General features: G+C 44.5%; 1 protein-coding gene across 1 annotated transcript in view; it reads left to right on the plus strand.

The window, feature by feature from the left end:
* The window catches only part of CEP112 (centrosomal protein 112), a 733,320-nt gene that overhangs the window by 148,714 nt on the left and 557,184 nt on the right, over positions 1 to 27,422 (plus strand). The window contains exon 7 of the mRNA XM_063960841.1: positions 3,268 to 3,345. Within this exon, the coding sequence (XP_063816911.1) occupies positions 3,268 to 3,345 (78 nt within the window). The remainder of the gene's footprint in view (positions 1 to 3,267; positions 3,346 to 27,422) is intronic.

Here is a 27,422-nt window from a genome sequence, read left to right on the forward strand (position 1 = left end):
GCAATCCACCTGTATGGTAAAGGGGCCAGGCGGAAGCCACTCCTTATTAAAAAGCTCATGGCAGCCTGCCTGGAGTTAGCCAAAATGCACCTGAAGGACTCTCAGACCATGCAAAACAAAATTCTCTGGTCTGATGAGACAAAGATTGAACTCTTTGGCGTGAATGCCAGGCGTCATGTTTGGAGGAAATCAGGCACCGCTCATCACCAGGCCAATACCATCCCTACAGTAAAGCATGGTGGTGGCAGCATCATGCTGTGGGGAAGTTTTTCAGCAGCAGGAACTGGGAGACTAATCAGAATAGAGGGAAAGATGAATGCAGCAATGTACAGAGACATCCTGGATGAAAACCTGCTCCAGAGCGCTCTTGACTTCAGACTGGGGTGACGGTTCATCTTTCAGCAGGACAACAACCCTAAGCACACAGGCAAGATATCACAGGAGTGGCTTCAGGACAACCCTGTGAATGTCCTTGAGTGGCCCAGCTAGAGCCCATACTTGTATCTGATTGAACATCTCTGGAGAGATCTAAAAATGAGTATGCACCGACGCTTGCCATCCAGTCTGATGGAGCTTGAGAGGTGCTGTAAAGAGGATTGGGCAAAACTGCCCAAAGATAGGTGTGCCAAGCTTGTGGCATCATATTCAAAAAGACTTGAGGCTGTAATTGCTGCTAAAGGTGCATCAACAAAGTATTGATCAAAGGCTGTGAATACTTATGTACATGGGATTTCTTTGTTTTTTATTTTTAATAAATTTGCAAAAATCGCAAACTTTTTTCACGTCGTGATTATGGGGTATTGTGTGTATAAGTTTGAGGGGAAAAAATTAATTTACTCCATTTTGGAATAAGGCAGTAACATAACAAAGTGTGGAAAAAGTGAAGCGCTGTGAATACTTTCTGGATGCACTGTAAATGTATTAATGTTCACATGCAGGGAAAGGGTCGCCGAAAGCAACCCATCCCTGCAATGTGTTATTAGTGCAATATTCGCACCAGCGTTCTCTTCACTACTGTATTGGGACTACCGGAACACTAATGCGTAAGCGCGATTTGCTAACCTCACATGCTTGGCACCCATTGCCGAGGAAGATTTCAGAACAGTCCACTCTCAGTTCAATGTAGTCCAAAGGCTACAACGGCTAACACCATCTATAGGGGTTGCAGCTACTGTCGGGACCACAGTAGATATCGGATTTGGGTATGCCCCCAAAATGAGTGTTGTCGGGGGTATGCATTTGCGGTATGAAATGAATGAACCACGTCATATATCGGAGATATCTGCTGCAATCCCTTCATGGTATATCTGGGGAGCCTTATATTTTGAGGGTACCCACCTCCACTGAAAAACTGCTGTTTACAGGAGATATCCCGCAAATACTGAATGGTAAATATGCCCTAAAGTCCAAAATGGTTTTCATTCCAAAACATTCCAAGTCACATGAAGTACTAACTCATTGTAATTGGGCAGATCAAAGTGTATTATTTAACAAGTCTGAAAAATGTGCAAAGCATGGAAAGCCGGAACAATGGTATATATGTGCAGCGTGTCCCGGATAGGCTGGTGTAAATTCCTAACAGGGCATGCTGAAACATTCAGTTCTACAACAGCTGGAGTTAATATTTGTGATGCAGAAAAGATTGTGCTTATGGGTGGGATGTTATGAAGTCTGACGTGCAAGATCATTTATATCGCATTGTTTTGCCTTATAAGTGATTGTCTGAGTTCGGCTGGCATATCACACATCCGCCAAACTCGGACTTCATTACATTCCACCCCATGTTACTGAAAGTGTGAAAAATGTAATGAAACTAAATATATCTCTACGTAAATGAGGCTGAGGAGACAGATGCTACAGATGTTCTTGTGGTATAAAAAGAAAGATGGCCGTTGACACAGATTCAGCAGCATTCTAGTACTGTAAACTGAGAGGTTCCTTTATGTAAGTGAGTTTTAGTTATAAGTTTAGTAGACATTCTAGTTGTGTAGAAAGAAAGATGGCTTCTGACATTTAATGTACCGTATATACTCGAGTATAAGTCGACCCCGAATATAAGCCGAGGCACCTAATTTTACCACAAAAACCTGGGAAAACTTATTGACTCGAGTATAAGCCTAGGGTGGGAAATGCAGCTCTAGCCGTACACAGCCCTCATACTGCCAGATATTCCCCCACAGTGCCAGATATGCCCTCATAGTGCCAGATATGCCCCCACAGTGCCAGATATGCCCTCATACTGCCAGATATGCCCTCATAGTGCCAGATATGCCCTCATAGTGCCAAATATGCCCCCACAGTGCCAGATATGCTCCCATACTGCCAGATATTCCCCCACAGTGACAGATATGCCCTCATAGTGCCACATATGCCCCCCCCCAAGTGCCAAATATGATCCCCCCCAGTGCCAGGTATACGGTAACTTACCCTCCGACGCTCCCGCGCTGTCTTGTAAAGATGGGACACGGAGGGCACAGCGCGCGCCTCTCCTGTGTCCCTCCTGAGTCTCCGGCGTCCGTGGCGGGTCTGTTAAATGAAGTGCCGGTTCATGAGCCAATCAGAGCTCACGAACGGGTACTTCATTTAATAGACCCACCGGAGACGCAGGAGAGACACAGGAGAGGCGTGCGCTGTGCCCTCCGTGTCCCTCCTTCCCACTGCACTGACTGCCGTCCGTGTCCCCACTCCTTCCCACTGCACTGACTCGAGTATAAGCCGAGGGGGCTTTTTCAGCACAAAAAAAAGTGCTGAAAAAGTCGGCTTATACTCGAGTATATACGGTAAATGAGAGGAAGGAGACAGGTTAAGCAGCATCTAGTAGTGTAAAAAGAAAGATGGTTTCTTATACAATATATAAATGAGAGGGAGGAGTTATTTAGTCAGAAGATATTTTAGTAGAATAAAAAAAGAGTTACATTTTTACTAACTCCAGTCCTCTGGGAACTGCAACAGTGCATGTTTTCCATAGTCTGTGCTGGAGCACAGGTGTAATTGCTGATTGACATAGGTGGTACTCACTTGTGATTCTGTGATGGGACCTGGAGAACCTGCACAGCTATGATGTCCCGAGGAAATTGCATAAGAACACGGTTTACTCTGTAAATATTTAATTATTTTGAAAGGAGACGATCTATACATAACATTTAATTTAAGTTGGGTTACATATATTATAATGGAAGCGCCAGTGATTGCATGCATTTATAAATATGACAAGTCATGGCGTCCCTCTAATAATGTATTAATTTTGTACTTGTGTATCTGGTTTAGGGGGATCTCTCCAAAAGAACCTTAGCCAGCTTTGATGACAGCGACCTGGAAGCACGTCTGAACAGTTGGAATCTCGGGGTAATGTATAGGCACAATAATTTAGTTATCACTTTCTATGTACTCTATCCTGTATATCGCCATTTTCGTGTTCTTTTCCAGGCTTAATGGTGGCTGACAGCAGGATCACCATCCATAGCACTATCCATGCCAACTACTATGAATCTGCGTTGCCTGCATTTGTGTGTGTCCATTTGTGAAGCATGTGCCGTCAAGTTCATGCAAAATACACTCTGCACATGGGCATATGCTCAACTCTGCATCAGTCCCTTAATATTCGTAACAGTGCAACTGGGACCTGTCTCAGTGATGTCACTAGTTTCTTGTGAATTGATGTACGATATTCTTTTATGAGTTAAGTCCACAAAATGGCTGTCTCCACCACCCAGGGCACAGAGACCTCCAGGGTGAGTGACTGCCTCAGTAGACAATACATTTGGGTGGCTGGTGCAGCTTATAGCACTCTCTATCTGGATCTTTAAAGACTGCACAATGTTTACACAACATCACGTGCTGAATATATTTTCCTACTGTTAAATATATGCATAGAATGCTGATAAAGACTGTGTCACTCTACCATGCTCATTTCTTTCTATAAATATAAGGAAAATTTCTACAAGTGTGCTGCAATGGCACCACACAGCCCCTCTTAGCACGCCAGGTCTTCCAGACCCTTGTCGACAGATGGGGGTTGCCAGAGATAGATCTCATGGCGTCACGTCAGAACCACAAGGTGCCTGCATACGGATCAAGAACAATGGATCCCAAAGCGATCTTTGTGGATGCCCTGTCAGTGAAATGAGACTTTCATCTGGCCTATGTGTTTCCTCCCATCGCCCTGTTACCCAGGGTGGTGAGAAAGGTAAAACAAGGAAAAAGTGCTGTGATACTAATAGCTCCGGCTTGGCCCAGAAGACATTGGTACACAGATCTGCAGAGGATGTCGATGGATGCTCCATTTCTACTACCTCACTGTCCAGATCTACTGATTCAGGGGCCTTGTCATCACAGACATCTGGATCGACTGTCTGACGGCGTGGCTCATGAGACCTCTATCCTGAAGTCAAGAGGAATCTCACAACAGGTAATTCAGACAATGCTTAGAGCAAGGAAACCCTCCTCAGCTCGTATTTATCACAGAATATGGCAAGCCTATATTCAGTGGTGCAGTGAACGGAAAATTGACCCCAGGTCTTTCAGAGTTTCCAGAATGGATAATGGTTTAAGGGTGGCTTCCTTGAGAGTGCAGGTGTCATCACTAACTGTATGGTTCCAAAAGAAAATTGCCAACCTACAGGATGTGCGCACTTTTTTCCAGGGAATGCTGCGCATTCAATCTCCTTTTGTTCCTCCTGCAGTGCCTTGGGACCTAAGTTTTGTTGTAAAGACCCTTCAAGTTGCCCCATTTGAACCACTTAAAAGAGTGGATTTTAAATGGTTGACAGCTACTGGCAATGGCTTCAGCTAGAAGAGTCAGATTTAGGTGCATTGTTATGTCGTTTTCCATTTCTAAATTTTTATCCAGATAGAGCAGTTCTCAGAACTAAATCTGGGTATTTTCCTAAGGTGAGGTCTAAATTCCACCTTAACGAAGAAATTGTAGTCCCGGCTTTCCAGGGGCCGGACCTCTGCTGGAGATGCATTGTTGGACGTAGTTCGTGCCTTAAGGATCTATGTAGATCGTACCAGTGCTATCAGAAAGACAGATTCTCTCTTTGTTCTCTACGGATTTCACAAGAGCGGATGGCCTGCTGATAAGCAGACACTGGCGAGGTGGCTTCAGATGATAATTTCGGAAGCATATTCTCAGGCTGATCTCCCGTTTCCGGATAATGTCTTTGCTCACTCTACTCGTAAGGTAGGTCCATCATAGGCAGCACAACATGGTGCTTCAGCAGAACAGATATGTAAGGCAGCCACATGGTCTTCCGTTAACACATTCATTAGACATTATGCCGTGGATACCTTTGCCTCTCAGGACGCTGAATTTGGGCGAAAGATTCTCCTGTCTAATCAGGAGCGTCCCCACCCCTAAATTGCTTTGGGACATCCCAATGTATCCTGTGGATACCCTGTGGACCCTGCAGGAGAAATATACGCTATGTTAAGAACTTACCGTTGATAATGGTATTTCTCCTAAGTCCATAGGTTCCATAGGGATCCCATCCTGACGCACCTGATTTGAGGATCCTTTTACTCACTAACCTCTTCCCTCTTGTACAGAAGGGTGTGTATGTGTGTTCTTCTCGTCTGATTAGGGCTTTACATGATGCTCCTGCCTTTACATGATGCTCCTGTCTTAAGCTTTGGAAAACAACTGATTTGCCTGAGCCAGGAGGCGGGGATATATGGACAGGCCCAATGCATGCTGCGAGGCCAGAAATCTTGGCTCGCGAGCTTCAGGCAGGTTACCGTTCCCAATTGTAGTCCACGTGGATCTTAAAGTATGAAAAAGTCCAAAAAGTTTCTTTTTAACTCATGTCGACCTTTTGACCTGTCGACCTAGTAGACGTCGACCTAGAGTCCATGTCGTCCTAGTGTCCCCGTCGACCTTTGGTCGACCGAATGACTGTCGACCTAAGTTGTGTCGACCTAACGACCGAATCCCAGCTAAAATTATAGTTTTACATAAAGAGTGCAGTATCCCTTTTTAAATTATGTACTTCCGCTTCTCATATTGGACAACCATGTTGGTTTTATTACCGAGAGGCAGGCACGGGCCAACACAAGATGTGTGGTTAGCCTTATACACTATATTTAGTACCTCCAGGGTGCCTGCTCTATAGATTTCTCTGAATGCAGAGAAGGCATATGAAAAGATCACTGGCTTTTTATGCTAGTAACCTTTGCTCTATAGTCTAGTCCCTTAAGGGGGGTACTCACGGGAGAGATGTGTGCTGAACGATCTTAATACAGACCGCTCAGCACACATCTCTCACCCCGCTCAGCACAGCGCGATGTGCTGAGCGAGGGGGAAAGCCGACGGGGGGCCGCTCACTTCACACATCGGTGAAGTGAGCGACCCGCTAGATTGAGCCTGCATGCAGCTCAATCTAGCATCGGCGATAGCGATGTGCGGGGCCGGGCATCGCTATCGCTGGAGGGCATACACACGGCAGATCCGTGCTTAAAATCTAAGCAATCTAGCAAGATTGCTTAGATTTTAAGCACGGATCTCTCCGTGTGTACCCCCCTTTAGCTAGAGTATCAGTTATCGGTGTTGTCTTAGAGTCTTTCTTTCTAACAGCACTAGACAGAGGGGGGTGCCCATTGTGGCCCTTAATAATTGCTGTAGTTATAGAGCCCCTAGCTCTAGATCCCGCCTTTTCTGAGACATCGCTGGTGTCAAATAATACCCTGTGTAATTTTAAATTCCTATATTTAGGGGAAATGTTTTACTTACTCTTACGTCCCATATCCCTTTCCATATTTCCTCTCGCCATCTACACTAGCTTAAACTCAGTTTTAAGTTTTCTTGGAGAACCATACATAGGAATATGCCATACCCGTAGCTGTGATTCTCTTTATATGGAAAATTCAGCTGTTTCTTCCATAAAGATGAACCTATTTATATGGCGAGGTCATAAAATCTCATGGTTTGGTAGGATTGCTGTTCTCAAAATGAATCTCCTGACAAGACTCTTCTACTTGTTCCAGTCGTTACCGGTTAGTGTACCTGACAAACGGGCCTGATTCAGAGGTGCATGCAGTTTTATGCTCTCTCAGTCTAAGCATCTCGCCTAGGACGCCTGGCAATCTCCAATTGTATACAAATTTGCAGTGGCTTACTATGGCACGTTCAGGAATGTGGTCCCGACATGCCTGCGTTTTTCTATCCACCCATATTATCTTCCCCAAATGTTGACTACCTGTCACTCACTTTGCAAGTACCCCTTAATGGCTTTAGCACAGTAGCAAAAACATCGCTCCACTGCGTCCGCCATTGACATTGCGTCCATTTCTATATCGGGTCTGATGTCCTCGCTCAGATCCATACACGATTTAGGCAGTTTGTGTGGAGGGATAAAATTCCAAGAACTAGCTTTCATAGCATATGTGGTGGTACAAGAAATGGCGAATGTGGCCTCCCACCTCAGTCAAGCAGTGGCATGTTTGCTTCTGGTTGGAGGCCACGTTGGTTAGACCTGGAGACCTTAGTCTACACTCCCTAGTGGGCATCCCCTTTAGACTACGGTCTTTGTTATATTTGGCCCATTTGGGTTATTATTTTCACCTGACAAATTTGGGACTTTTGTATCAAAAGGTTTAAACGACTTTAGACTACCCACCCAATAATTTCTCACCTAACCTGTCTCCCTTGTTTGACACATTGGTTGTCTAAAGGTATCAGATTCGTGTTGGACGTAATGGATGGATGGAGATATGTCCATCTCTTTAGGTGATTTAGAGGCTAAATTCTCATTAATTTATATGCTATAAATTGCGTCACTTTACTGCTCACAATGTGGTTTTTCCCCTTAAATAGTTCTGAGTAGTTTTGCTGTCGCAGGCCCCTTACTTCTTCCTACTCCAGGTTGACTCCTATACAGTATATCTAGATGTGAGCTTCAATGGGAAACAGACCTGGGTGCCCCCCCCCCCCCCCCCCCCCCCCCCCCAGGGGCGGATACCCTGTCCTTTATTAGGGAAAGGATAGCTAAATCCTCTATCTCTAAGTTCATTTAAAATCTACTTTTGGTGGTAAATGGTTCCCACTAAATTACACAAGATGTATGGCTCTACCCCCATATTGGTGAAGTGGTTGTGTCCACATTATTTTTTGCAGAAATGAACATTTGTTTCCGAAACTCTTCTGTGATGCCTGTTTTTTTAGCCACTGTGTTGGCAATTGGCATGCACATTTGTTATGTTTTTTTTATTTTTTTTATAGCATTTAAAAAAAAAAGTGTTTCAAATCGTGAATGGATAGTTTGCATAAGTACTGTGTTTATAAAATGATGATGATTATAATTACCTACAATACCCTTTGCCACTTAACTTACAGAATGAGTCAGCCTCAAAGTCTCTGATTTCCAGTCATAACGGCAATGTCTGAAAAAGGACAATCTTCAAAATAAATTTGGGAACCCCTTAATCTGTCCCATAGATTAGGGATAAACCTTGAAGATTTAAGCCTATGGCAGGGTTGTGTGTAAAAAGCTACAGTAATGTGATCACAAAGTAAAGTCAGATAAGAGAGAGCAGTTCAGAGACCGATATCTCTGGGAAGAATTAATGAAGTCATAACACTTGTTCCCTGGCATTTGCTAATCCCACTCTTTGAACCAGGATGACTGTCTGCTTTTCTTGAGACTTTCTAATGACGGTACTTTGAATTGTGTCCATTGCTTAGTTTAACAGCAAAACAATTCCCTTGGTCTTCTTTGTGATGCTTTGAATCGTGTCTCTGTGATGTTTCTTTGTTTGCCAAATGTGCTGTTTATTGTCTGAAGGGGGAAAGGGGTTTGTCCAACGCAGAAAGTGAACTGTGGGTCCAATGGATGTCACACTACACACACTTTACATCGTTCACAAAGGGAATATTGTAGGGAGGTGCGTCTTAACTGTCACGCAGGCATAGTGCTATTTCCAGTGATAAGTGTGTGTTCTCAGCAGAAATAGGATGAAACTAATGTATTCAGATAAGTTATCAGATTTTGTTCTGCTAAATATCATGCAGTGACTGAATCCGCTTCTCCCTCTGCTAGAGATTGTACCGTGTAATAACACATACTGTACAGTATATTGGTTTCCCATCTGTGTTGGATATAGCAGGACATCCACTATAGCTTTGTCATGCTAATAGTATAATGTAAGTACAGTATAATTACTAAACGTGGCTCCCAGAAAGTATGCATGGCATGGTCCTTACAGACAGAAAACCTCATGACTTGGGGATATATTCTACTTTAAATAAATGAGAGCCATTGTGTTTTTAAGCAGTATAAAATGTTTTACCAGTGTAAATTTGTTAGGGGATTTTCTTTAGGCTGCTCTGTCTGTTGTGATCCTACACTGTTGCATTAGGGCTAACTACATAGATACAGTGAACTGAAAGCTGGAATGAAACAAATCTATTTAGTAAAAGTGGCATTAGGGCATGTCCAAGCCAGTAAATTTCAATGTGCATCATTCTTTTAAGAACTTGTATATCTACAAAGAATAATGAAAGTAGTTAATCCACTAAAGCGTCACTGTCCAGTCTAGCCAAATGTGGGATCAAACATCCTGGCTTGATGTGGGCCTTAATGAAGATGTTTGCACACACAATAGTGGTCCTTCATAAATATACTTAATAATGATCTCATCTGTGTGATCAGACTGTTTTCAGACTTTGCAGCGATATCACAGGATAGTTCCATTATGAGTGTGCAGTGACGACTTATAATATGTAGATGGTGCTATATGCTTGTCCTCACAGTTTGAAACTTTAAGCCAGCGCATAGTAATGGTTACTATGATAAACCATCAGCCTAGAGAACACTTCAAAGGACCAAGTAAGCAGTGAAACCCAGAGAGTAATAAATTGACATGAAACTGAGAGTAATGCAGTAAATTACGTATTCAACCCCACTCTTTCACTGTATTTGTGTTGTGCCGTAAGTGTGACATCAAGTTGTGTAAGCATTATATAATGACCCTTCAAAATAACTTATTGGTTTGATTGTAATTCTCTAATCTGCATGAAGCAGTTCTGTCATTTAGGAGACTGCAAGTGAGTTACTCAAATCTAAGGCTGTGTAGACACTAGTACGATGTGCGCCCATGCGGTATTGTATACAATTTCCCGACGTACGCTGTTGGACATACACACTATACGATGAAACAATAAGATAAGATGAAATTATATCTTAAGGGGCTGGAGTTGTTTTTAAGGGAGCACAAGCAGAAGAAGGTGAGGACGGTCCAGGCTGACGTCAACGCCCTAAAATTGTATGGTTGTATGTTCACACTATAAAAAAAGCTCATGATATTGCACCATCAAGACTGCATGCAGGTTAGATGTTGGATGTCCACGGGAGCGCACATCATAAGAAAAATTGTGTGTACATACAATATCCTCAGTATTGTATGCAATATCTCATAGTGTGCATGCAGCTTAAGGTTTAGCCTGATGTGCAGTTTCCCACTTCAACTACCTACTTTACAGATAGGCAGACCATAACCTCTGTCTAAAACATCTTGGCTTTACTGTGGCTATCTGTAAGCCTGTTGTGCTGCTGATGAAGCAACTGACATCGGGCTCAGTGTAAATTGCACTCCAGTTTTCACTAGTAGGCCCCAGAAAAGATGTTTGCTGCATGATACCTATGAGCTTGGCCGCATGACCACCTCATTATTACTTGTTTATTAGCAGTTAGTTATAAAGCGCACACATACTACACAGCATACCCTCCAACATGTCTGTGCCAAAAATTGGTACAAATTAGGGAAGGGGCGTGGCCATAGTAATCAATAGGATTGGGAGACACCGAAACCCGGTACAAAGCCCTTTATGGCCAGTACAGACCATTACAAAATGGTACTGTGCCGGCCAAAAAGGTACAGTTGAAGGGTATGACACAGTCTTTACAGAGAGTATTTCAGCCATTCACTCCAGTCCCTGCATCAGCGGAGAACAAGCTGTATTTTGTACTACATGGTTATGCACCATTTATTTGACAACTGCTTGGATGCAAGCTGCGTAAGCCTTGAGTGGGAAGACTAGGCACATATGGGAAATGTATAATGACTGTTGGACATGCAAAAGTGACATTGAAAACTAGGGATGTGTCTGAGAAGGTGTGCCGGGTGTAATAAAAAGGACAGAACAGATAAGATACTAGTCTTGCATATAGCTCAACACAGATTTATAAATAGGAGTCATTGTTAACGCGCGGGCAGAATGCAATTGTTTTTTAAGGTGCAATGATTAATGGGCGCTTAAAGCAGCTAAACACGAATAAACTAATGGGCGTGAATGGAAAAGTGCTGTTTGGGAGCCCCAACAGCAGAGTTTTTGTACATTTCACCTTGTCACTTCCAGGGAGTGTGAGCTGAAATGCGAGTGCTGCGGGTAATGGGCGTCTGATCGGAGCAACAAATGAATAGCTCCAATAGACGCCCATTAGTTTATAACCTTAAAAAGCAATTAAATTCCTTCTGCATGTTCTGCTTTGTTTGTGTCACCTGTATTAGTCTCCACTTCAGCTTATAACTGTCAATATTGGAGCATGTTGGTGTTTCTCTTTATTAGTTTCCATGTGCTGTTATTGAGCCATTTCCCCTATGTATTTGGCCTGTGGACAGGGAAAGGAAATCTTCAATTTGCAGTTAGGAAATGTTTTCACTGACACACAAGCCCCTGTATCCAGTCTCCTGCCAGGGGAGAGAGATTGAAGGATCTGCACAGACTGCTGGAGACAGGAGGTCTGGACTTTCCCAGCCCATGTGTCAGGAGCGTTCTGCAGGCCTGGGGGATTAAACTACTCCGCAGATCACCTTGCTACTGAGTGTACATCAGTCTGTAAGAAACTCAATAGCAGGCTCTTAATGTCTGCATAAATCACTGGCTTACACGTGTCAGTGACCTATGATGTCGCCCCTTTCGTGCCTGTGGACCCATCACAGTCATGCTATTCCCTCATGTGATGCAGCTGGTGATTTCAAGACTCAGTTCTGTCAATTATACAGTATAAGCACAATCTATGAAATTAGATGTACAGGTGCATACACACAGTGAGATTTTGACTATGCGATTTCCCTTGAACTCCCCCAGAGCCCAGAAGCACTGATTTTGACTAAGTGCCAATTTTGACTATACTACTGTATGTACTAGATAGTACACTATATAGTCAAGATTGACTTGCCTGCACAGTCTCTTTCCTTGCAATATCGACACCGCGGGAGTGTGCATCGGTATTGCAAGCTGCCTAACACCTTGCGATTTGCACTAACTTTCCTTGCGATTTTGGCTATATAGTCAAAATCGCAAGGATAAATCTCACCGTGCGTACGCACATTAAGTCTCCCCTCTGTAAACTCATTATAAAAACTGGTCACCTGTTTTGTCTTAATTGACTATCCCAGTGAAAACATAATGGATGCAAGAGGCTGTAATGGCCAGCAGATAATACTGTTTTGCACATATGTCATAAAATAGAAAATACATTTTCCATGAATGCACAGTAAAGCATATAAGTGAACAGACTGTTTCCTGTGTATTAGTAAATGTACACTGCTTAGCATGAAATTCCTGATACTTATTGACACAATATTACCATTGAATGTAATGTTATTATATTAGCAATAAGGCTTATAGTAGTACATTTGGTATCTTTGTAGCATGTTTGTACAGTTTGTTCATTTTCATGAATAAGAAATCATTTGTTTCTCTGGGATCCCTCCTACATCCCCTTTCTCCTCTGTTAGGCCATATGAGGTATATGAGTCACTTACTGACCCATATGGAAGAAGCAATTATGTGATGTCGTAGATCTGGTTGTTAAATGTTGCTCAACATTAAGCAAACCTTTTGCCACGTTTAAAAAAAAAAAAAAGAGAGAGAGAAGGTTGAACTATTTTCCAGTGGACAGTACTGTACAATAAATTGTACCTCTCCCGCATGATGACATTTTAATGATAATGACTTGTTTTCCTTTCCAAGATCTAATGCTTTGCTGTTAGGGCCTCCATTCTATCTGACAGTACAGGAAAAGTTGGTGTGTTGACAACGGATAATTACTCCCTGCCTTATTAATTTAGATCTTTTTATTTACTCATCTATTTATTTATTTGTTTTGTCGTGCCTCCCTATAAACTCTCGCTCCCTGGCTCCAGTCCTCATGATTTATGTCAATACATTGTTGGTGGGCCAGACTTTCCTGGGAAACGAAAGAATATTTTATATACCACAATGCCAAAAAAGAAGAGCCTCCTGGCCAGATTAAAAGAAGAAAGGCTTTAATAAAGTATGTCAAATTGTAGCTTGTTGTAATGGAATATTCTTTACCCAGCACAGTTCAGCGTTAGTTCAGCTTTGCGCGTTTTACATCCAACAGCCCCCTTAGTCATTTGATTCATGGCTGCTCTATTGGCACGCCCAGATACCATACATCTGGTTTTTGATTGCCTCCTCCTGTCACCGCTGTTAAATATTGCTAAATTTGCATGTTGCTCTCATCACATAGCTAAAGTAATTTCTCTGTTACTTTGTGTTTTTTGTTTCTTTTTAAAAAAAAAAAAAAATCTTTTCTGTTCTTTACTTTTTGAGGGGCGAATAGGGGATTGGCAGCGAACCACATATTTTTTTTTTTTTTTTTTATTCCCTACTTTTTATTTTTTCATGCGGTCATTCTGTAAGAGCAAACTGTTTCAAAATGACAATCTTGAAAGAAAAAATGTTAAGACAGTTTTAAATGTTTACAGACCAGAGGAGGGAAAAAGTGGATATTTTGTTATTGTGGATTACAAAGTGGGAACATCAGACTTCAAAGACCATCTGGGCGCTGTAAGCGAGCAGGCGAACACATGACTAAGTCCTTATAAAATATTGCACACATTCTCCAGCCCTTTCTCTCTCTCTCTTTTTATCCCATTTGCTTTGTTTTTAAGATGCAGATTCTATTTGGTCTTGAAATAGAGTTGATAATTAAATCCTTGCTTGTATTTTGTCTTTAGAAAAGTATTTCAGTTCATTTTGTGTAAACAGGGTTTTATTTTCCCAAAACACATATTGTTCTGCAGGGATGTGCTCTGCTTGACATCTGAAAAAGAAAAAGTGACGTTTACTTGGTATCTTGTTAATTGTAAGCTCTTCTGGTCAGCCTCAGTGTTATCAAATGCCATCTAGTTAAAGTAATAATGAAAATTGACTGCTTAAGATGACTTTTAATGTAATTCTTAGTAGCATAAGACACAGCATTCTATTGTACAGCAAGAAATAAGATCTCAGTTTAGACCAGTCTAAAACCTTGCATCTGATTGGCTGCATTAGTAGAAACTAATTTGATCTTGTTATAAATATGATAAGATGCACTAAACTCCATCAGTGGTGTAGTGAGTATATGAAGCGAGAGGGCAAAAGGTAAAAATAGGCACCAACTCTATAGCAATATGTGTCGGTGAATGGCAAAAGACAATTTAATGCACTCACACAGTCATGGCAGTGCTGTATAGTTTAATATGGGCAGGGCCCGCTGTATAGCCAGTCATAAATCATGGAGCTCAGATTCCAATGGACAGTAGATAAGTGCCCAAGGAAGCCCAAAGGTGGAAAGGACAGAGTTTGCAGTGTGGAACTGATAACATGTTACTGGTAAGCTGGGAGAGTTGTAGGTGAATCTGTGCCTTTAGATTGGCAGAAGATGAGGTTTGCATACTAGAGGATACTTAGGGGCAGATTTATTAAACCTGCTGAAGCGATAAAGTGGAAGGTGATAACGCACCAGCCAATCGGCTCCAAACTGTCATTTTTCAAACCCAGCCTGAAACATGGAAGTTTGGAGCTGATTGGCTGGTGCGTTATCACCTTCCACTTTATCACTTTACCAGGCTTAATAAATCTGCCCCTCAGTCCCCTATGAATGTGCTGATTGAGAAGCTGTATACTCGACTGTGGCGCTAAGTAAAATATCAGAAACGGAAGGTCGTCTATGCCGCAAAAACTAGCGCTTTCTTGGTTTGCCAGAAAAAGAAGAGAGTTTGCATCCTGAGGCTTTTCTGGGGAAGAGGTTGACTAATATATGCCAGAGATGCTTTCACTGAACACTTTGCAGTGGAACAAGATCACTGGGTGTCCACCAGGTCCCTATCAAGGAGGTGACTTTATTGTTGGTCCACTTGAGAGACCTAAACCAATGAATCACTGTGTTTCCTGATTTTGCCTTAGATGTACAAATAAGCCTTGTGCAGTTTCTTCTGATAAAGAGGTGCCTGAGGATTTGCAGCTGCCTTATGCGGTGATATTCCCTTCCAAACAATGTGTTGTAGCTGATGGTGAAACAAAGTTCTTTGCTACTTCCAGGAAGGCTGTATTCTGGCTGGATCGGCAACAGCTGGACATCTGATGGACTGCTCTTAGTTCCTGCACACCTATCTTTAGCTATGCATTGTTCAGCTGACTACTACTAATGTTTGTTCTGTCTATTTCATATTGCAGCTACCTGCTGAATATTTTGGTGGTTATGTTGTGTTTGCCATAGATGACACAGGGCCAATACATTTTGTTGAACACACATTTTCCTTTTTGGGCATCACTTTTGGGGGTTGGGGGCAGTCCATCGATATATCATGGTTCTTTATCAAATATAGAACCACAACAAACCCTTTTTTGTTCAGGCGCTAGTCTCCACTTAATGTCACTATGATATATTAATATAGCTTTTGCAATTAGCTGCAAGGTTAAATTATGCCTGTGATTGCATAAATTACTTTTTCTGTCTACACAAAGCAACTTAAACAATAGTTGAAAAATCTTGTGCTGTTGTACCTGAATGCACGCTGATTTGGGTGAACTCACAATTACAAACTCATGATTTTGTATTTTTATGTTTTTATATATTCAGTGAATATTCAAAATCATAACATTTTATCACACTCAAAACTATAAATAGGGTTGTTCTCAACAATCACTGTGCAAATTTGCCCTAGGAGGTGGATCAACCGTATTAGCCATGCAAAAATTAGGTTAATTGATGTAGGTTATAAAAAGTAATTAAAAACCATACTGACTGTCTCAGCCTGTATCAGAGTTCCAGGGAAATTGTTCAAGGTCAAGTACCTTCACTCCAGGCCAATGGTGCAATAAACACAGGGCCTAATTCAGCAACAGTGTTCGCATGCTGAATCCCCGTGAAGTGTGCGATGGCATCTCACATCTGTAAACACCTCTGATTTACAGGCAGAGGCGTTGGCGGGTAGGGGGCGTTGCTGGAGCATTTTTGGGGCGCAGTCTAGACAATGCAGACATGTCCGGACCGTTTGCGGGGTGGTCCGCAGTGGCTGCATGACATCACATGCAGCCGTTGTGACCCAAAACATGGCAGGTAAGCGTCTGCCTAAGCAGATAGGCTGCGTAGTCAGGGGGCTACCCTAAACATGCAAAAGCATTGCCGCCGTGCGATACTTTCGCATGTTTGAAGGGGGGCTGGATCCAGCATGCAGGGCGGACTTCCCCTGTGCTGGGCGTCCTCCCGCATGTCACAGTAATGGATTGTAGATGTGCATTTTTTCGCACATCTACGATCCATACTGAATTAGGCCCACAGTCTTTCAAAAATGAATAAAAGTTTTGTAGAGACCCACAATTATTCACTTACACCTGAGTGTTAGGAGCTTTGAGAGGCGGGGCTGGAACACTTGTCCTCCGCTTGTTGCCGGCTATTGTCTTTCAACTCTGCCGGAAGTGTCTCCGCCTCCCGTCTGTTCACCGCTATCTATTGTGCAAGAACAGGCATCTCCGTATCCCAGGTACTGTATGCTGCTCAACTTCCTCTGTAGCTGCTGTATGCAGGGTCTAATTTAAAGAACTATGATCCCCGGTATTCCCTAATGTGTTTTGCTTTATAAAGGAGCTTTATCAAAGATTGTCATCTGTCCATATGGATCCATTTTTATACCTGCTGGCTGGATCAATTATCACTAATGATTCCTTCATTGATTACATCTGTGTTGCTTTCTGTTAATCCATCTCCTCTGATCCACCTCCATAATAATCAGCCTTGCCACTAGTATATTTATATATTATTGTTGTCTTTAAGATTTATATATTAAAGACAACTGAATTAATGTGTAGCCTTGAGACTGTTGCCCTAGGAGCGTTTTTGACTGTTTTTGAAGTAGTTTTTACGTATTTGCCCGAGGTCCCCATTTTTATAGGGAATTTTTTCAACTTTTTTCTATTGGTTTTTTTCACTTTGCGGTTTTTGGAATTTTCATGTCGTTTCCTTTCTAGATTCACTTTTTGGTGTTGTATTGTTGTTACAATGTTCTGCATGCCTTTTGGCTGCTGGTTTTTAAGCCGGCCTTTTGTCTTAATTTTTGGTCTTTTTGGGTGATGCTTTGGCCTGTTGTATGGAACTGGAATGTCTGTTTGCTGGTGGAGTTTGGTGAAGCTCCGCCCCGCATTTGAGCCCTGTGGATGGTCGGCACTCTCTGTGGTGGGGGAGGCCTATTGATGCTCCGTTTCCATTTGGTGATATAGTTTGTGATGTGGGGCTTGGTTGTGTAGTGTGTTCATTCTTTGGTTTTATTTTCTGGTTGACTGTGCACTACCAGTCTGCTGGAGCGTGGGATGCTTCGAGTGGTGGCCGGTGGCCTGGTGTGGCATAGGGAATGGTGGCTGTTTATGAGCCAAAAGGTAGGATGATCACACAGAAAGATTAGAATAACTTAGGGGCTAAATTCAAACCTGATTGCTAGGGTGCGTTTTTTTGCATCCCTGCGATCAAGTAGTCGCCGCCTACAGAGGGAGGGTATTACCTTTGTGCTGGAGTTCGATCGCATTCATTGGAGACCTGCACAAACATCAGTTTGTGCAGTCTCTGCACTGCCAAGGACTTACTCAGCTGCTGCGATGATCGGGGCCGGAGCTGACGTCAGAAACCCTCCTTCAAAACACCTGGTCACTCCTGTGTTTTCCCGGACACTCCTACAAAATGGTCAGTTGCCACCCACAAACGCCCTCTTCCTGTCAATCTCCGTGCAAACGTTTTTTTCACACCATCCCGTCGCTATGCGCCGATGCCAAGTGCACTCGTCCGACGCGCCGGCGTATTGCGGTGCATGCGCAGTACAGACCTGATCGCTCGCTGTGCAAAAACGGAGCCTAGTGATCAGGCCTGAATTACTTCCTTAGTGCGCAACAGAGCAGCCACTAAATCCCACTCCCCTGGAAGGTTTCCTCCACCCTTCACCAAAAAGTGACAATATAGAATGTAGATGGAGAGCAAACTAAGTGGGCGCTCTTCAATATGTCCTCGATCTTGATGCACTGTACAGATGTGTCCCCAATTCACAGATATACCATCATAAACGAGATAGAGATGGAAATAATATAGTGAAGTACAGTTTTTAATTATAATCACATACACCTATAGTAAACAATATCAATATTAATAGGCAGTATTCAAATACAACAGGGATCCATAGTCAAAAAGAGCAGTGAATAATTACCAAATAGGTAAGAACTGTGGCCAAACAGTTCTCACAAGCACTTGTTTTTTGTCATGGAATCCACGGATATTCCCTCAAATCCCGGTTTAGATGGAACAGGTACCGCTCACTGCTGCTGTTATCTGGAACTCGTGCACCGACGCATTTCCGCCCCTATCTGGGGTCTTTTTCAAGGTGAATAAGGTGATACCTTGAAAAAGACCCCAGATAGAGGTGGAAACGCGTCAGTGCACCAGCAGGAGTACCAGATAGCAGCAGCAGTGAGCGGTAACCCCATCATTAACCATGGTATTAAGGGAAGGCTTAGTCCACTAAAGTTTCAGGAGCAGAAGCACTCTGATGAGCCTGTCCTAGCAGATTTATTTTGGAGAGCAAAGCCTCTCTGCATTGAGCAAGAAATGTTCCCTAGTGAATGCATCTGCCCCTGATAACACACTTATGAGTCTACCACACCAAAACCACTGCTTGCTTGTAAAACACTGCATGTGGATGAAAAGTGTACTAAGCCAAGGGCTGGAAGCAACTGGTAACAGGTCTGATATGAATTCTGTACTACTTGAAACTAACAGGCAAGAGACTCTGGGGAAATCAGATGATGCTCACAGGTGGTTGAGTAATCAGGAAGGAGTCACAGCAAACTAAGAAGCAGACGCTTGAACAAGGCTGAAGATTACTGCAGGCTGAGAACTTGAATGTACTGAGTAGTTCTGCAATTAGTCGGCTGCAGCTAAAGTCTGCTCTGAGCTGAGGGACAGGTAACAGATAATCTATTGTTTCAATTACATACATTTTACTTATTTAGTGCATAAGGAACTCTGGTGAAATCTGTGGCTTTGGAAGGCAGGGGACTCAGCAATGCAAGGAACTCTAGTAAACTAAGAACTGTAGTCTTCCTACTACCTGGAGCCAGGAAGAGCAATGTGAATTGCTGCAAACAGAAGCCAAGGATTAGCAATGTAACTAATTGCTCTGGCAGTGAGTTGGAGTACAAGAAGGAATGTATAGGAGTTGCAGTTCACAGACTGGCTGCCAATGTCAGCTGAGGCAAGGAGCGCTTTGATTGGAGGATATGCGGTTAGCTGACTAGATCCAACATGGCGATGTCCATGCATCAGCTTCTCAGCATAAGTGCAACAGGAAAAGCTGCCCTGCAGAACAGGCAGCAAAGAAAAATCACATGATGACGTTCCAAAGTGTGGCAGTGAGTGGTCGGAGCATGCGTAGCTGCTGCAGCATGTTCCAGGAAAGGTCTTGGAAGACTTGAACCGGATTTCCATTAAAGTCTATCTCCTTAGGCTGAAGTGTCTTTTTCTTGATCTCCTCCTTAATCGTATAATAATTAAGATGACATAATGTCCCAGGGTCGCTCTGAGGGTATACCTTTGGGGTGCAAAGCCTGTGCACTATCAAACTGAATCAAAGAGTTAGGGTCTGCTCCCAGCAGTTCATTAAAGTTCTTTGTTAAGACATCCACTAAACCTTGCTGCGAGACATCGTCCGGCACATCCCTAATACTCAAATAGTTTCAACGTCCCCTGTTATCCAGATCATAAATCCATGGTTTCATATCAATCAGTAAAAAAATGAAAGGAAAGATTCCTTTCACTTTGTTACTGTCTACCTCATTGTCTATGGCAGCACCCCGAATGCATGACCAAGAATAAATTATATTACATATGTAAAATGGGGAAATCATAATCTATAATCCAATGAAAAGCTAATCCATCTGTGACTAGTGCAGAAGACATCCATTCTCCCCTTCCCCCTATCTATTTTCATATCAATCGGCAAACAGGATTGTTGTTGAAATGCAGCATCAAGACCAGTAAGTTTGGAGTCGGTCACTACCTTATGTTGCTCCAATGGCACTACCTGATCCACCACTTGAGTAAGAACTGATTGGATGGACTCTATGTAAGTCTTAACTGTGTCTTGTATCGTCTGTTCCAGGAGCTGGTGGTCTTGTTGTATGTCCTGCCTAATTGGAAGAGACCGCAGGTTTAGAATCTCACCTCCGAGTTCCCAGTCTTGGACGCTAGGGGTATTATTTATTTATTTATTTATTTATTAACAGTTTCTTATATAGCGCAGCAAAATCCGTTGCGCTTTACAACTAGACACAATTAGGGTAGATGAGGGGAGCAGTGTTTAGGAGTAGAGCAGCCATCAGAGCTTACCGAGGCCATTGGTGGAGACCCAGAACCAGAAGGGACAAATGAGGAGGTGGCTCTAAAAAGAGTATGAAACTCAGCAGTCAGAGGAGGAATAGCTGCAGGTTTTTTAGAGGAACGTCCTCGCATAAGGCCAGCAACAAAGGAAATCCCACGTAGAATTTCTCAACACATATGTAGGTACAGTGTATAGGTTAGGTGTCACAACTCATGTTCCTCTCAGCACATCATAATCACGGCCTAGCAGCCATCATCCACTCTTGAGCTCCAGGGCAGAAGGATGCATTCTCAATGTGGTTAAGTGCTGCAGAACAGGAGGGCACCGGGCATGAACCAGCAAATCAGCCGACATGCAGAGAAGGCACGCAGCTGCCCCATAGCAGCCGCATCCCATGGTAGGCGTTTGCTGCATGCAGGGGTGGAGGAACAACTGGCCGAAGGAGACAGGCAGAGTTTGTGGCACCTCGTTATTCCAGCTCAGTGCATGTGACCCCTTGGGTTCCCACCAGTTGCCACCGTGCATTACCCCATCCGTACTGTGCTGTCACATGCAGTGCCCCCTAAGGTGCATCCTGATTGACATGCTTTGGCCATTTGGAAGCAGGGAGTGGGCAGAGCTGGACAGCTTTCCAGAGTGTTTATGGGAGTGACTAGGCCAGGGTCAACTTCCTGGACTCTGTTATGAAGCTGCTAGGGCCAATCTGAGTATGTGATGTGCTGTGCTGCATCTGTATGCTTATTGAGAAATTTGCAGCTTTTAGACAGAGTTTATTCTGTACTTCTGTGTCCATTGGGAAACATACAACCTGCTCACAAACCTTTTCATGTAGTTCCGGGTCTGGCTGATCTGTGGTATGGATATGGTAATAAACACTATTTATTTATTATTTGGGGAGGGGGGGGGGGCTTTACAATGTGCATACCCTTAAAATTTGTTATGAGACTGTGTGGGGATTGAAGTTTTATGATAAAGTGCCATTTTTTTAATTGTCAAAATAAATAAATAGCCAAAACAGATAAAAAAATGTGATTGGCATGCATGGGAGATTCACGGTCTCAGAAATGTTTAGAAAATGTCCTGGGCGATGACAGAGAGGTAGCTAAGGGGGTGGTTTTTATGGAGTTGCATAACTGACCATGTGAGGAATCTTGGAGGTGTTCTTCATTGTGGCTTGATACTTAATCAGTTGTCAGACAGTTTCAAGCTTTGGTTACATCAGAAAATCTTCTTGCACTAATACATCCATTTGTATCTTAATGTTTGGACTACTGCAATGCCCTCTACTTTTTAATCACAGTTTAGCTCTTGTCTGAGCAGCGGAGGTTCAGTAGCATGCAAAAAGTTTGGAATGACAGAAATTTCCTGGTTTTCCAAAAGATTTTGGTTTTTTATTGTTTCTCTAACATCCATAAGGGATATTGGGGACAGAATAAGTACGATGGGGGTATAGACGGGTCCAAAGGAGCCAGTGGACTTTAAATTTCTTCCACTGGGTGTGCTGGCTCCTCCCCTCTATGCCTCCTCCTACAGCTCAGTTCAGAAAAAAGTGCCCTCAGGAGAGGATGCACACTCTGCTAGCTCCAGAGTTTTCTTCAATTTCTTTTAAACTTTTATTTCTTTCGGTATGCTGTTTGGGCAACAGCATACCTACACCGTGGGATTTAGGGGAGGACGGCCACCGGCCTCTTGAGGTGCAGAGCCGCTTCCCCACTGCAGGACCACCGTCCTGAGGGGCTGTTTGTTCAGTGGGGCATGGCACCTTGGCTTTCGCAGCCGCAGCATGCCGCACACCCCTAACGCTGCCTGAAGGTGATCATCCGTGGTGAGTACACACCGAGGTCCCCTGGTTCCCTGTGCGACAAAAGCGTATGGGTCCCTCCTGGGGTGGACCCGCTTTGATCCCTTCGTGAGACTGGCTTATTACATGGTACCAAGCATTTATGTGAGGTTACTAACATAGTTAGGAGACCTGGCCAGTATAAAAAAAATACACAGTAGCTCTGGCGCCATTGCGGGGGGCGGAGCTACATCAGAGCGGGCTCATCTGCATTTTGGCGCCTTCCTCTGCATAAGCAGCAGCCTCACACAGCTCCTCCATAACGGTCACATGCTGGATCATTGGTACCGGGTGTAGAGGGGGAGAGATATTGTGCACAAATATCATCCCTCTGAGGGATTTTTCTTTAGACAGACTCCCTGTTTATATGTTTGTATAAAACGCTGACAGCCTCACTGGGGCTGTGCAGCGCTGGGTGCGCTGGTGTCCTCTCTCCCGTGTCTCCTCTGACGTGCAATGGGGCAGGTTTGTATTGTGTTTCAGGCTGTATTTTATGTGTATTGTACCTTTTTCTCTTACGTCCTAGTGGATGCTGGGGTCCACATTAGTACCATGGGGTATAGATGGGTCCACCAGGAGCCATTGGCACTTTAAGAGTTTGAGAGTGTGGGCTGGCTCCTCCCTCTATGCCCCTCCTACCAGACTCAGTTTAGAAAATGTGCCCGGAGGAGCCGGTCACAGCTAGGGGAGCTCCATAGGAGTTTCTCTAGTCTTATTATTTTAAATAGAGTTTAGGCACAGGGAGGCTGCTGGCAACAGCCTCCCTGCTTCGTGGGACTAAGCAAGCATGAAGCCGGTGTAAAAATGGCCGCAACAGGGTAGGGAGCTCAGTACGAATTGCGCTCCAGGGCTCAGCGGTACATGGTGCGGCGCTGTGAGGGGAACCCTGAGCCAGCGCCTACACCCTACACTGGTCGGCAAGCCTGTCAGGGACCCCGGATCACTGCCAGCACATACCTCAGGCAAGTATAATTCAAACAGAGAGCGGGAAGCAGCGCCATGAAAGGGGGCGGAGCTTCTCAGAGCGGACCCAGCAGCGTTCAGCTGCATTTTCCCTGCCTGCAGAGACGCTGAAAGGGAGAGCTGTACTTCCTCATCAACTCCAGCTATCTTGTACGGTACCAGGGGGTTGTAGATGGTGGGGAGGCTGTGCACATACTGTGTAACCTATTAATGTGCACAGTAAGCACTGGTTAGTTGCTGTTCTCTATCCAAAAAGCGCTGTGTGTGGGTTGGCTCCAATCTCTGTCTCTCTTGGCATTCTTGGGGGAAAACTCTGTCTGCCATCTACGTGTGTGTGTGTGTGTGTGTGTGTGTGTGTGTGTGTGTGTGTGTGTGTGTGTGGGGTGTCTGTTGTCCCCTAAAAGCCATATCTAGGGACTCTGTGTCATATGCTGCAGAGGATATGTCCTCTCAGGATGTTCCCATTCCATGTAATCAGGATTGCACTGTTTTAGCACAGATTCCGGTAAAAGAGCCTGAGTGGTTAACCTCTATTAGGGGTATGATCTCTCAGATTTCTACTAGGGTAGCACAGAATGAGACTGCATACCTTCAGGGCCCCCTGGCATTCAAGCGTGCTCTTGCCCAGATTATGCAAGATGTCACGGATACAGACTCTGACGTGCTGTGGGGAGGCGGCATCTCTTGCAAAAGGGGTGCAGTTGATGATTGAAGCCATTAGAGATGTGTTGAATATTGCTTACGCATTATCTGAGTAGGTTGAGGAGGCTTACTTCACGGATAATAAGAAAGCCTTGCTAACCTTCCCTGCGTCTAAGGAGTTAAACGCTATATTTGAGAGAGCCTGGGAAAACCCGGAGAAAAATTCCAGATTCCCAGAAAGGTTCTTTTTGCGTTCCCCTTCCCTGAGGAGGATAGAAAGAAATGGGAAAACCCACCCATAGTTGACGCATCTGTGTCCAGACTGGCAAAGAAGGTGGTTTTACCTGTCCCGGGATCTACCGTGTTGAAAGAACCGGCTGATCGCAAAATTGACACTACGCTCAAATCCATATACATGGCTTCAGGGGCGATACTAGGGCCTTCTATTGCCTGTGCATGGATCTCTAAAGCTATAGTAAATTCGTCTGGCACGTTACTTGAGGAATTGGAAACAATGGATAAAAGTGATGTTGAATTGTTCTTACGTAACATACAGGATTCTGCGGGATTTATGGTGGAATCCATGAAAGACCTGGGTTCGATGGCTGCAAGGATATCTTCCATGTCTGTCTCAGCTCGTAGAGGACTCTGGCTGCGCCAATGGTCTGCCGACACGGAATCCAGGGGAGGCGCAAAGAACCTACCCTACACAGGTCAGGTCCCTATTTGGGGAAGCGCTAGATGCGTGGATTTCCACGGCAACCGCGGGTAAGTCACCTTTTCTTCCGTCAGCTGTGCCTGCTACGAAGAAACCTTTTTCTTCAGCTGCGTCACAATCCTTTCGGACACCTAAAACAAGAAAGAACAAGCCGCCTAACACCTTCTTTAGAGGAGGTCGGGCAAAATCCAAAAGACCTGCTACTGCGGGCTCCCAGGACCAGAAGCCTGTTTCTGGTACATCAAAATCCTCAGCATGACGGTGGACCGCGCGGCCTGGAGGAAGGACCGGTGGGGGCGAGGCTCAGAAGGTTCAGCCACGTCTGGGTGGACCCAGGGGTCCAGCCTGGACCCCTGGGTACAGGATATTGTATCCCAGGGGTACAGGCTGGAATTTCAAGAACTCCCGCCTCACCGATTCTCAAATCAGGCTTTACCAGCTTTGCTGGCAGACAGGGCTATCCTACAGGAAGCCATCCAAAAATTGGAAGGGTCACAGGTCATTGTCCCAGTTCCACCTCATATGCAAAACAAGGGCTACTATTCGAACCTTTTCGTGGTACCGAAACCGGATGGTTCGGTCAGGCCAATTTTGAATTTGAAATCGTTAAACCCCTATCTGAGGGAGTTAAAATTCAAAATGGAATCTCTGAGAGCGGTGATCTCAGGTCTGGAGGAGGGGGAGTTTCTGGTATCCCTGGATATCAAGGATGCGTACCTCCACATTCCAATTTGGCAGCCACATCAGGCTTATCTCCGATTCACACTGTTAGACAATCACTTTCAGTTCCAGGCACTGCCATTCGGTCTCTCCGCGGCACCGAGGGTGTTCACCAAGGTGATGGCAGAGATGATGGTTCTCCTCCGCAGGCAAGGAGTGAACATAATTCCATTCCTGTACGATCTGCTGATAAAGGCAGTGTCCAGGGAGAGGTTGTTGCAGTCCATTGCTCTTACGACTCAACTGCTCAGGAATCACGGTTGGATCCTGAACCTTCCGAAATCACATTTGGAGCCGACAAGGATATTGTCTTTCCTGGGGATGATCCTCGACACGGAAGTGCAGAGGATGTTTCTTCCAATGGAGAAAGCGTTGGTGATACAATCTATGGTCCGGGATGTCTTGAAGCCTGCCCGGGTATCGGTTCATCAGTGGATCCGCCTTCTGGGGAAGATGGTTGCCTCCTTCGAGGCTCTACAGTACAGAAGATTCCATGCTCGACCCTTCCAGATGGATCTCCTAGACAAATGGTCGGGATCTCATCTGCACATGCACCAGAGGATACGTCTCTCACTGAAGGCAAGGATTTCGCTCCTCTGGTGGCTGCAAATTGCTCACCTTCTGGAGGGCCGCAGATTCGGAATTCAGAACTGGATCCTTCTGACCACGGATGCAAGTCTCAGAGGTTGGGGAGCGGTCACCCAGGGGGAACCTTCCAGGGAAGATGGTCAAATCAGGAAGCCATTCTTCCAACAAACATTCTGGAATTAAGAGCCGTGTACAACGGTCTTCTCCAAGCGGCTCATCTTCTACAAGATCGGGCCATTCAAGTACAGTCGTACAATGTAACGACGGTAGCCTACATAAACCGACAGGGAGGAACAATGAGCAGAGCTGCAATGTCATAGGTGACAAGAATCCTCCTCTGGACAGAAAGGCACGCGTTGGTGCTGTCAGCGATCTTCCTTCCATGAGTGAACAACTGGGAAGCAGACTTCCTCAGCAGACACGATCTCCATCCAGGAGAATGGGGCTTCCATCCTGAGGTGTTCACAGACGTGACCAGTCGTTGGGGCGTGCCTCAAATAGACATGATGGCCTCCCGTCTCAACAAGAAACTTCGTAGGTACTGTTCCAGGTCGAGAGACCCACAAGCAGTGGCGGTGGATGCCCTGGTAACTCCGTGGGTGTTCAAGTCAGTGTATGTGTTCCTTCCACTTCAACTCATTCCAAGAATTCTAAAGCTCATCAAGAGAACAAGTGTTCATGCAATTCTCATTGCTCCGGACTGGCCAAGGCGAGCTTGATATGCGGATCTTCTGGACCTTCTGCTGGAAGAACCATGGCCTCTTCCTCTTCGCGAGGACCCTCTGCTACAGGGGCCATTCGCTTTTTCAGGACTTACCGCGGCTACGTTTGACGGCATGGCGGTTGAATGCCAGATCTTAGTTCGAAAGGGTATTCCAAGCAAGGTTATTCCTATCCTGATACAGGCTAGGAAAGGGGTTTCGTCTAAACATTACCATCGCATTCGTCTAAACATTACCATCGACGAGGTGGGGTTTCAACTTGGACGGTTTCTCCTCTTCCTGCAAGCAGGGTGTGGATGTGGGTCTGCGTTTGGGATCCATAAAGGTCCAGATTTCGGCCTTATCCATTTTCTTCCAGAAACAATTGGCTGCCCTACCTGAGGTTCAGACCTTTTTGAAAGGGGTTCTGCACATCCAACCTCCCTTTGTGGTGCCGACGGCACCCTGGGATCTTAACGTGGTGTTGCAGTTCCTGCAATCAGATTGGTTTGAGCCTTTACAGGAGGCTGAGGTTAAGTTTCTCGCGTGGAAAGCTGTCACTTTGTTGGCCTTAACTTCTGCTCCACGTGTGTCTGAATTGGGG

Source organism: Pseudophryne corroboree, chromosome 3 (genome assembly GCF_028390025.1).
Source record: "Pseudophryne corroboree isolate aPseCor3 chromosome 3, aPseCor3.hap2, whole genome shotgun sequence".
In the NCBI taxonomy this organism is placed as follows: Eukaryota; Metazoa; Chordata; class Amphibia; order Anura; family Myobatrachidae; genus Pseudophryne; species Pseudophryne corroboree.